At 44.0% G+C, this 13,233-nt stretch overlaps 1 protein-coding gene across 1 annotated transcript in view; it reads right to left on the bottom strand.

Annotated features, from left to right (window-relative positions):
• Positions 1-13,233, bottom strand: part of znf704 (zinc finger protein 704) — a 109,080-nt gene that overhangs the window by 92,620 nt on the left and 3,227 nt on the right. The window contains exon 2 of the mRNA XM_080735328.1: positions 676-926. Within this exon, the coding sequence (XP_080591454.1) occupies positions 676-926 (251 nt within the window). The remainder of the gene's footprint in view (positions 1-675; positions 927-13,233) is intronic.

The following is a 13,233-nucleotide window of genomic DNA, read 5'->3' as shown; positions in this document are numbered from 1 at the left end:
GCCACTAATAAAGAACCTTAAATTAGGCCTAGAATTATTGAATGCTTTAACCAGTGAAAAATAGCAGATATACAAGCTCACAGCGCGGCACCGAATGCCACGCTGCGAGCTTGTAGATCTGCTATTTTTGAAAAAGTCGTGAAAATGTGTGCAAATCTTTGAATATACATATTTTCAAAGCGAACGTTTGTAACTCAAATTTTGCTTCTGGGGGGTCCCTGGAACTAAATATTTTGAGATGCGGGTCCGTTGCCAAATACATATAATTTTGGGGGTCCCTCACATGAAAAGGTTTGAGAACCACTGACATAGTAGTCTCTCAAGAACAGACTAACTGAGCTCCATTTCAAGTGAAAAGGACCTTTTCTTTGACGATGGCTCGCCAGATCACTGACATAGAAACATAGGTTTTTTTCAAAAAACCTTCGAAAGATTCAAAAGACACTTATAGAATCGGGGTCAAAATTCTAATTTTCACGATTTTTCAAAAATAGCAGATCTACAAGCTCTCTGAGCTTGTATATCTGCTATTTTTCAATAGTTAAAGCATAAAATAATGATACACAATATAGTGTACCCGTTCTGAATGGGTTAACTGAACTGTTCGAAGTCTGTCTTTGTGTGGCATTCCTATACCATCCACAGCAGCCCTACGAAGCAGCGTCTCCTCCTTACCTGGCGTGGGGGACGTCAATGCTGGACGACACCACCACCTTGCGCTTCTGCTCCAGCAGGGAGACGGAGCGCGGCGCCTCGGGGTCCAGGGTGGAGCGTGGGCCGAAGCGCTTGGACTCGCACACACCCCCACCACCACCACCACGCTGCTGCTGCTGCTGGTGCTGCTGGTGGTGGTGGTCCTCTACAGCCTCCGGGCTCAGGGGGACCCCCTCCCACTGCTGGGGGTCCACATAGCCGTTCATACAGCTCTGCTGTCAGAGAGAGAGAGAGAGAGAGAGAGAGAGAGAGAGAGAGAGAGAGAGAGAGAGAGAGAGAGAGAGGGCAGGGGGTTATTAGGGTCGTCAACTGTCCCTTGGAATAAGGAAGCGTTACGTATTTGAAAAAAAGAAAAAAAAAACTCATCGCGGTGGTTCTCGGTCACACTTTACAGGGCATGACATCCCGAAATAATCATATTTGAACGGGGGACTCTGCCCAAAAATAATCATATTTGAACTGGGACCCCCTCCTCTCAAATGTATATTTGAACTGGGTACTTTTGATGCAGTAATGGTCTTTTTTTATTTCATTTTCATTAGGTATAGAAGCAACCACTGCAATGATTACTATCACAATTATCTTTAACAAAAAAGATATACTGTATAATGGTTTAAACCTTGACTACTTTCACAAGCTTTGAATATTTCAAAAAGTAAGTATGTTTTGCAAGGTTAACTCCGCACGCGCGCACGCGCGCACGCACGCACGCACGCACGCACGCACGCACGCACGCACGCACGCACGCACGCACGCACGCACGCACGCACGCACGCACGCACGCACGCACGCACGCACGCACGCACGCACGCACGCACGCACGCACGCACGCACGCACACACACACACACACACACACACACACACACACACACACACACACACACACACACACACACACACACACACACACACACACACACAGCACACACACAGCACACACACACACACACACACACACACACACACACACACACACACACAGGCCCTCTTATAGACAGCTATCCTGACAGCCTCCTGCGACGCAGTAAAGGTTCACTGTTCCTTTAAAAGTACAGAACAATGTAATTCTAAATCCCCAAAGCCACGTCAACATTACAGCGATCAGTAACACAGGTTGGATTAGCGCCGTTGGCACTGACAAAGATATTGACACAAATGATTGTCACAGTCCCATTTGTTAATATTTAATGAGTGCGTGCGTGCGTGAGTGTCCAAAGGAGCATTTCCTTGAAGGGATTCCAGGGGGTCTCCAGCTAAATTAGTTAATATAGGCTACTATAGAATCAAAATAAGCCAAGCCAAAAGTAGCAGACCTACAAGCTCACAACGAGCGTGAGTCATTGTGAGCTTGTAGATCGGCTAATTTTGGCAAAGAGGTTTGGTGTAGAGGGGAAAAAGAGCAGACCAAGTACATAGTGAAAGGTCAAGTTTATTAAGTATTGAAGTGGTTAAATATCTGAAAACACAAATTGTCATGAATCCAAAATACACTGATGATCGTGCTGTCAAACGATAAAACTATGTGGAACCTCTGAAAAGGTTGTGGGGGTCCCTGCTTCATCTCTCTATCAACTAAGGGGTCCTTGGCCTGAAAACGTTGAAGACCCCGAAATAAGCTACAACCGCGTCGCTCGGATTTGCGCTGCAGGACTCGAGAAGAGCCCTTAAAAGATGTGCACGGGTGTCCTGGAGTTGGAAAAGAATCCCTGTCCACTCGCAACGATCCAAAGATAGCCGATTCTGTGTCGAGCTTGTGCCCCTCTCCCCATTTACATTGATTATGGCTATTTTCCTAACAATACCTCAGGGTGAGGTACCTGAAGTGGCGCTGTTGAGCAGCCTTGAGATTAATGGACACAATATTTCATAAATATATATAGCTTAATGAAATGAACAACTCAAAGGCACTGCTCACTTCAAACTGGGTGTGATTTTTTTTTTTTTTTTTTTTCCCGAAAGGTTAACATTTTGGACTAAGCTGGTTTCTACCCCACAGCAGAGATACTGCATGTCAGGGGTGGGCAACTTTGATGATGGCGAGGGCCACTATATTTCCACCTTCACTCCAGAGGGCCACATTGCATATTGCTACGTCCTACTTTGTCACATCTCATATGCGTTTTGAGCTTGTAGATCGGCTATTTTTGCCTCTTTTGAATTGGAATCCTGAATTCTTTTTTTGTTATTTTTTTAATTGGTATCCTGAAATGTAACATTTTGATTCAATTTCCAAGTCATTCACTGTAGTTATATACTCATGTTAACTTCATGAACCTAAATACAAATACATTGGACAAAAATACATTTTAGTACTACAATACTAGTCATTAAGCTACTAATATAGACTGACTTAAATATTACTGACTGAATTAAAGCAGGTCATGTTTGGAATTGTAACAGCTGAAATCAATAATATATTCAGTATTCCGGTATTAACCTGCGGGCCGCACTAAGTGAAGGTGGGGGCCGCATGTAGCCCCCGGGCCACCAGTTGCCCATGTATGCTGTATGTGATCACTGCTTATGGCTAATTTATAATCTGTGGTACAGTGGTGGGAAATAACAAATACGTTGTGTCAAGTGCTGTGGATGAGTGAAATTCTGAGGTATTTTTACTTTATTTGAGTGTCCATTATACTTCAACTCCATTACATCTCAGAGGCAAGTTTCGTACTTTTCACTCCACCAAAATGATTTGAAAACGTCTGTTACAAGTTACTCTGTGGTCATAGATTAGAATTGAACGTTGTAATGTTATGTCTATGTATACGGCGTGTGTGTGTGTGTGTGTGTGTGCGTGTGTGCGTGCGTGTGTGCGTAAGTGCGTGTGTGCGTGCGTGCGTGCGTGCGTGCGTTTAACCTATAGGTTACAAACAGGTCTAAAATGGGTTAAACTTGAACACCACACTGCAGTGGGTTCTGGCCGGGTGCGTGCGTGTGTGTGTGCGTGTGTGTGTGTGTGTGCACAACGTGAATCCAATGTGCACGGTACGTGTGCACGTCATGGAGACGCTCAGCGACGCAGTGGTAGAGGAGCCCAGCGGGGGTCCGGGGTGATACACGCTTCAACAGAGCATTAACACTCCTCCTGCTGTGCTGCGTGTGCGTGTGCATGTGTGCGTGTGCGCTGGCATGTTGGTGTCACATCTAGAACGCCGTTTCAAAAAACACAGTGACGCAACTGGGTCTCCACTGCGGGTAAGATATTTGGACTCACACATGTATACCCATGTACAGTATGTAGTATGTCTATTTAACCAAAAGTAGCAAAAATAGCCAATCTACAAGCTCAAAATGTGGTTCCCAAACTTTTTAGCCTGTGACCCGTGACCCATTTGATGCCCGCCCGGGATCTAAACTAGTGAAAATAGATGATCTACAAGGTCACAGAGCATCGCTTCACACCACGTTGTGAGCTTGTAGATCGGCTATATTCAATACTTCTTAAACATTTGTGTTCTAATTTTTGGAATTTCTTAACATTCCTGAAATTCCTGAAAAGAATAATTTCATTTTGTTTGGTGATCTGTGGCTCAAAATGCCAAATAAATAATGGACCTTGATATGAAAACCACTGCCCTACATGCTTGAAAATCCTCAAAATGAATAAAGGCGGCAAGCCAATTTTAAGCCTGTTAAAATTACACAAGAAATAGTCCCTTCCGAAAGGTGCTGTTGAATATGAAATCATTGCATTTAATACAAAATGTAATAATACGTTATCATTTATTGTCCACACTGGGTGTAGAGGTGAGCGGGGGGGGGCCGTCAATCCAATAGCCGGCAATAAGTAGGCTACGTCACGCCCCACCGAGTGCAGCCCCTGCAGAGCCGAACCGGCGGCGAGTAAAGTGCGGGCACACCTTTACACCGGCCTGTGAATGATGGCCTTGCACGGAGCCAAGAGATTGCGAGGCATGCCAAATCGCTCGTGAAACATGAGTTGCGCGCGTTGTCAACGCGGCTCGAGTGCGCGCGCTTGTGCATGTGTGTGTTATGTGTGCATTGATACAATGCCCAAGTGTCTCTCCTATTTTTACCTCTCTGTGACTGTCTGTCACACACACACACACACACACACACACACACACACACACACACACACACACACACACACACACACACACACACACACACACACACACACACACACACACACACACACACACACACACACACACACACACACACACGTAGTTAGCATTTTTTAGGTTTTAGAAAAGTTTTTTACTGATTAGGTGCATGGTCTACTTATGTTATTGTTTTTCTAGATTGATATTCCTATGCATTTGTTATATTATTGTTGATGCACTAACATTATTATCTTGCTTATTATAGTGATGTATTACCTGCTTATTGTAAGTCGCTTTGGATTAAAAGCGTCCCGCTAAATGCCTAAACTGTAAAGTGTAAATGTTTGTATTGTTACACTTGTGAGGACCTGGAAAACTTTGGATGGCTATTTCTTTCCTTTTTGCGTGTATGTGCGTGATGCCCAAGTGTCTCTCCTATTTTTATCTCTGTCACACACGCACGCGCGCGCGCGCGCACACACACACACACACACACACACGCGTTTGTATTGCTACACTTGTGAAGACGTGGTATTTGCTATTTCTTTCCTTTGTTTTCCTTTGCCATTTCTAACCCAAAACCTAAAGCCTGAGTTGTAGCCTACTTTCCCCGCGAGTTTGAAGATCTGATATTTACGGCGCGCGACACCGGCACGCAACCACATACTGCATAAATCAGCTAAAACTCTCCCACCCCCAACCATAACCTCTAAACCTCTAACCCCCAACCTGGAACGTTGTAAACACAACTCCCCAAATATCTCCTAATGATAACCTTACAGGGTCAACCTTAAAGAGGTTTGGTGGTGAGTGACTTTCTTTAAACCATAAAATATATTTCTCAACTTCTGATATACTGCCGGGGTCATCTGATCCTTACAAGTATAGTAATAAAAGTCACACACACACACACACACACACACACACACACACACACACACACACACACACACACACACACACACACACACACACACACACACACACACACACACACACACACACACACACACGCTAAAAGCTCATAACCTTCTTGCCTGGGGGGCGGTGGTCTCTTCAGGGCAGGCGTAAAGGTACTTGCATCTTTGGCAGGTCAGGGGTCATTATAAAGCTAAAGCCTTTCACGGGTCATAAATTGAATCCCCCGCACCGGCTCTCACACAGCCCACCAGGGCCCACCAAGGCCCAGCCACCCACTGGGCCCTTCGTCCCACCATACAGTATGCTCGCTTCGGGGTGGAAACCTTATACTTTATATCCAAAAGACATACAATACATTGTTTTATATAACTAGTAAGACACCTCAGGGCGACATGTGACTTCGGCGAGGTCGCACCATGTCTTGGCCGTCTGTCCAGTGATGTATATCGGACCAGTTACCCATATATGGAGAGCCATGTACTGTATATGGAGATATGCTGTCTGTGAGACCCCAAACATGCTTACTCAGTTATTCGTTATGTGAAAATCCTTTGCCTATCACATCTGACATCTTACAATCCTTTCATGCCCATATATGGAGATCCCTGTCTGAACTACCTTTGCACTACCTATGGTAAAACTGTTAATAAAGTATGCAATCAATCAATCATCAGTGTCAACGAGGAGGCTGTATTGGATTATCAATGTCTAGTAGTCAATGGAGCAATTATTTTTTGATTCCTTGCCCACCTGTGGGGTTACATCATAACTAGGCCTACAGAAGCCACATCTCTACCAAAGTGGTCTAGTCCTTTAAATATACTGTATACATAAAAAAGTACTAAGCACTTCTTTTCACCACTGGTGCATACAGTACAAGATCGCAATACTATTCGTTTCATTTTCAATTTGCATTGCACTCTGCTCTCGCCGAGAGATTATAGGGCGTCCTCCGCCAAGTGTATTAAGGGGTTTAATCTGACAACCTATTCACAATCTAGTTATCACGTCTTTGATGCTGTAGGTTGATACCGGACAGATTTAGTCTCAACATACATAGACCTACACGGTGCAGTATGTGCAGCTTATAAAGACATCACTGTAATGGAATGGAAGGGAGTGGAGAGAGAGAGCAGTCTCAGGGGCAAGCAGCACTATCACAGTGTGCGCACACACAAACGCACGCACGCAACGCACGCACATTTGTATTACTATACTTGTGAGGACATCGATATTTTAAGACGGCACTGAAAATAGTCGAAAAGTTGACAGAAAATAGCTCAAAATGCATCGCAAGCGCAACGTGTTTTGAGCTTGTAGATTGGGCATTTTTTCAGTGAGTTACAATGACGCACAACTCAGTATATATTAGGCATAACTCCAACCGTAAACCCTCAACCAAGTGTCTGATCCAAATCTAATGTGTCTAATCCAGTGGTTCTCAAAGTGGGACTCTGTGGGTTCCTTTAGAGGGGGTCTAAATTGACCCATACAAGTCTGTAACTCTGACAGTGTTCAAATGGAACGGGTTCATTTGTAGGCTGTCAGAGTTAAGGGGGGACCTTGACATTTGACATTTTGAGAAACACTGGTCTAATCCTATCCCTAACTAGCCTGGCATGGCCATATCACTGCGTAGATAATATATTAGTCTGGAATCTCATATGGAACTTGCATTTCCAAGGGGCAGATAAAAAGAATGCCTCTGGTGATAAACCTGTCTTATATTTGCATACTGGGCCCTGATTGGTCCCTCACTACGTGAAGATTATGAAAGTCTGACGTCTCATTACTCCGACTTTGTGGCTACACGTGCGGTTAGGGTTAGAGATAGGGTTAGTAATGGGGAGAGTCGGCTGAACGTCGGAGTAATGCGTGTCGGAACTCTGAACAACGCTACGTACGTACCCAAGCTCACAAGCTCACACCACCCGACCGGTCGGCTATTTTCGGTGCTTGATAACACGCTCAACTAAGCCTAATCAAGTGAATACTACATTCAAGTTCAGGAGAGTTTGGACAAGGCAATTCTCTTGAACGCTGCCTTCCGGTATGGCATGGAATGAGGGCATTTGCATGTCTTTCACCATAGTAAAAACTGCATTCATGGTCTGGAGAGGGCACTTTTTACAGACGGATAAAAGGGCAGGGGCTCAAGGCAAGCCCCCTTTGATGTCTATGTGTGCACGTGCCTGGCAACCTGAATCGTTTCCTAGCCATAAACTCCCCAAATCTTTTTTTTTAACCATAAAACAAACATTTCTCTTATGAGCACTAGGCCCAAATTGTCCCCACAATGTCCATTTCTCAAATTCTACTATACTTCAATTGGTCATCACAAATATAGTAATAACACACACACACACACACACACACACACACACACACACACACACACACACACACACACACACACACACACACTCCATTGGCGTACAGGCAAGCAGCATGAGGGCCACGCTTGCAAAAAAAAAAAAAAAAAGCTAGGATGAATTATGGCAATAATTGAACCCTAGCTATAGCGTAGATAAATACATTAGTCCACATCTATCATAGTGTGGATGTAGCCTGTGGTGATGCAACAGCCATAATGACTTGAATCACAGCGGCCTTGTGCTAATCAAAGGCTTTGTCATTGGCCTTTGAAACAAAGACACAATTGCGTATGTCTGACACAGAATTTGCCGATACGCATGGGGTGTAAGAAGTACTCGGTAGGGATAGCCAAATGGAGAAATGTTCTTAACCGGTCACCATTAGGCCTTATCGGTTACATTATTACATAACCGTTAACCGTTAAGGAAATGTGTTCAAAATTCACTATTTTACTAATTTAAAAAAAGGAAAATACACAATTTTATTCCATAATAAAGTGCCCTATTTACACATATACAACAAGGAGGAAGAAGAAGAATACTAATGTTTTCTATAAGAAATGTGTTTTTTGCGTGAAACGGTAGGATTGACATAATCACATGTCTGTAATGTAACGCGGCTGCCGGGAATCTCATAATGAGCATTAGTGAGGACCAATAGACCGTATGTCAAATCCCGCCCCATTCTGCCCTGTTACTATGGTGGTACAAATGACCCTGGGCAGATTGTTTTTATAGTGGCAGTGAATGGGGGGAGAGGGTATTTTCATTGCCTCATAATTGCAATTTAAAGTACCAAAGGAAAAACATCTAGGTGATATTAATAAAAAGGGAAGACAAAGGTACAGTAGTTACATTGCAAAGGGGGTTTCCCCCGAAAATATATGTTTTAATTTGTTTAATCCCAGTGGGACAGAATCACCATTGCAGATTATTTTATAGTGGAAGTGGATGGGGAAAAAAGATTGTTCATAGCCTCATTACAGCTATATAAAGTACCAAATAGAAAGAGAAAGCGCAGTGCATTTTGGGTAGGAAAATGACAGCCAGCCTATAGTTCTCCTCACATAATAGGCTGGCTTTCGTAATTCTGCCCATTTAAAATATATGTACCCAATCAAAACTCTTAGTTACATTGATAAGGTCCATGTGAACTAGTTTGTTGAAGCTTATTCATTATAATGAGCGAAATCGCTATCACCTCGCGCCGCCGTACTGCACGCTCGCCGTGCCGCGCAGTGCGGACCGTTGTTGAAAGCCTGAAGCAACATTCTCTCACTGCACAACTCCACCCCCGATAGCAAAAAGTGAATGATTTTTTCTGGTTGGCCAGTCAGGGAGTCTCAGGGACCAATCAGAAGGCTGACAAACGGTCTATTAACGGTCTATTATATGAAGATAAGTTTGAAATGGGTGAAGTGTTTCTTTAAGTGCAGTACTAGAGTAAGTGCACTTGCTTACTTGCCCCCACAAGTCCCGGCAGCCAATCAAAGCCCTTGTCATTGTCCTTAGAAAGGAAAGCGCAATTGACATTGTCTGACACTGAATTTGCTGATATGACCTCGTCTGCTAATCAGCGAATCCACAGAGAAGTATTTTTAAACAGGCAGCGTTGCCAGATTTTGCCAGAGAAACAAGCAAGCAGATCTATGAAAACTAGAGATGGACCGATTGCAAAATTCTTGGCCGATACCGATCCCCCGGTTTTATGAAGGTCTGACCTGCCAAAACCGCCAAGTAGGCCTACAAGACATACTTCAATTTGAGTACCAATAAGCTAGAAGAACACTAATGCCAAATCAATCACAATAGTACAATATCCAAAATCACAGACAATATCCAGTCTAATATGACCGTCTGGACTATGCAGGAGGAAAGCAGGTGACGCATGCTTTTTTTCCCCTTCTTTTTGGAGACGACATTGACACAGGATTATGGAATATATCCTTACATTGCAAAGGTAATCAGCACCATCTGTATTCTGTAGGCTGCCACTAAGTAGACTGGCTGCTACTTGCTAATGTTTACTTTAGTCACAGGACCAGAGCATCATGCTGTGCAGTGCCATAGACCCAATTGGCATAAAACCGGTATTTATGTCAGTGACCTGCCGGTCACCGATTCGGCCGGTTTGATATCATACTTGCCGATTTTTTATATTGGCCGATTCCGATTTCCATCCCTAATGAAAACAATACCCAAATTAAGTGAATGGGGAAGGGTGAGTCAAACACTATTATCCAAGATTACTGCATGTTTTTGTGAGGGTAGGGGACACGGGAGAACATGCAAACTCCACGCAGAAAGGCCCTCTCACCAACCCCACCTATATGGTGTATGCTGTATGGGCACTGGTGACACAGAGGAGAGAAAACCATTTGTTTTTTTACCATTTCAAAATCCACTTGAGTCAAGTCTCGAAAATAAATACAACAGCAGGTGTTCATCTTCAGAGCGTATTACGATATCCTTTCAATATGTTGTTCTTATTTAAAAAAGAATAACATCAGTATTTGAAATGCAGTGGAGTTAATGGACAACTCCGCCCTAAATAACATCTAGGATCATTTCTACTTATATTGATCCCAAAAGACTGTCCATGGGGTCTGTTAGGCAGAAATGCTCCTGTTGTCCAGTTTCCCCAGCAGAACCCAGATAGCTTAGAGTGGAGCCCATAAGCCTATCGCTTTTACACTATTTATTGCGGTCAAAAGCTTTTAAATATTTCATGAATGTGTTACTAATTGTCATTACTACACATCAATGCCTTGGTTGTCAAACAGGAGCCGCCACAGTCTTGTAAATCATGTTTTGGGGTGCCAATAAAAGTGACTACTGGCAAATCACAGCGTGACAACGGAGTTGTCCTTTAAAGTCATCTGCTTGCACAAAAAAAAAGATTGCTCCTAAAATTTAGACTTAAGTACAGTACTCAAGTAAATGTACTTGGTTACTGTCCACCACTTCAGCTGCATCGACAACAACTACAAAGACCACAACACATCTGCAACAACAACAACAACAACAACAATGGCGACAACAACAAAAGTGGTGGCAATTAAATATAACCACCAGGGTCCTTCTGCTGGCACTGGCACTAAGAGATCTGTGCAACGTCTGTCACACACAGACACACACACACACACACACACACACACACACACACACACACACACACACACACACACACACACAAGTAAGTCAACAAGTGGCATTCTGCGCCCATTCCCCACCCTGTGTGCATCGGGCAAAGTGCCAGCAGCCTCACGGAATTCTTTGGCACATGCCACCCGTTGCCAACCGCGGGGGTCTGGCAGGCCGGTGGTGGGAGGGGGAGTGGGGGAGGGAGGGAGGGGTCCTGCCCGCTTTGTTACAGGGGGCTGCACGGCAGCTGCGGGCGGCCATACGGGCCCCGTCCCCCTCTCCTTTTAACATCCTTGGCCCTCGCTCGTAAAATATCCCCACAACCCACGCGCACACGCACACACACACACACATGCACGCACGCACGCACACACGCACGCACGCAAACACATAACATTGCTGTCTGGCCAGAAACCTTGTATCTTCGTGTTTCGACTTTATATGTTTTTCAGTTTTTTTCTTTTTTTGTAAATTAATGTCATACGTTGAACAAAATGAACATACAAGTGTCGCACAGAAGTAGCAGAAAATAGCAGTTCTGCAAGCTCACAACGCGTTTTTTTTTTTTTTTCCAAAATACAAGTTTTGGAGATACAGGGTATCTACCCGACAGCGACGATATACATGTGCATGCCAGTGCACACACACACACACACACATATTGTTTTTCATGCAACTCCAGGGCCAATCGCGGGGTGTTGAAAGAGACTGTTGCTCCACTATGTGAGTGTCATAGCTGTGGTTTATAACCCTAACCCATTCCAAGGACCCCCAGTTTGAGACGCGTCAGGTCACAGGGCCCCCGTTTGACGCCGTCGTTTTGGTCTCTGAGCAGTTAATAAGAGCTGAGGCCGGTTCTACAGGTGCCTTCTGAATCACTAGTGCTCATACTTATATAATAATAGCAGATGTACAAGCTCAAACATCTTGCATGCCAGATTTCCACTTGTAAGAGTATTTCTACATTGCAGTATTGATACTTTTACTTATTGATTTGACAGTAGACTGGAAATGGGGAGAGAGATGGGGAGTTACACGTAGCAAAGGCAGACGGGATCGGGACTCGAACCAGCGACACACTGTCAGGTTACACTGAGCCTATGTGGTACTCTATGCACCTGGACCGGTAGGCCAACGGGCTCCCTCAGCATCCTTTTGTTTGCAGTGGCGTCTGTGTTATGTATGAGATTTATTGTGATGAAAAATGCTAAAAATGATCTAAATAACCAAGAATATATCCATATCTATGTTCCGTTGCTGTCGGGTGGAAACCTTGTATGTACAAAACCGTTCTTGATTAAAAAAACAAACAAAAAAAAACAAACATCTTAGAATAGTGAAAATAGCCAAAGCAAATGGCTTTAATTTACTGAGTAAATACATAAATAAAAAATATATATATATTTTTTTATTTCATTTTTTCATGAAAATATTTTTTTATTTTTACTCAAGTCGTGACCCATAAAAATTGGTCTGTGACCCAAAAATCGTCACGACCCACTGTTTGGGAAAGTAGCTGGGCATTCATTTACAAAAAAAAAAGAAAACATACAAATTGTTAAAGGAGTTAAGAGGTTTCTGACCGACAGCAAGGGTCTGTAGTACATCTCCTAGTGTTTGAGATGTTGCAGTGAGTGGAGCGTTGCATGCTTCTGTATAATAGGACAGCAGTGCTAAGCGCAGCCGATAAGGCGGAAAGAAGGGAGTGGACCCCTCGACACGTGCAATAACAAGCGCTCCCCCCGAACACAAACATTCTGCTGTCGGCCACGCCGGAATACATTACATACTGAGGCGATGACAACACACACGCATGCACACGCGCGCACACACACACACACACACACACACACACACACACACACACACACACACACACACACACACACACACACACACACACACACACACACACACACACACACACACACACACACACACACACACACACACACACACACACACACAAAACTGTAAACAACGCAGTCACAAGCATTCCACACG

This window comes from Nannobrachium achirus (genome assembly GCF_963921795.1).
Source record: "Nannobrachium achirus genome assembly, chromosome: 10".
Lineage (NCBI taxonomy): Eukaryota > Metazoa > Chordata > Actinopteri > Myctophiformes > Myctophidae > Nannobrachium > Nannobrachium achirus.
Note: the sequence above shows the minus strand (reverse complement) of the source record. Positions and strands in the feature narration are given on the sequence as shown.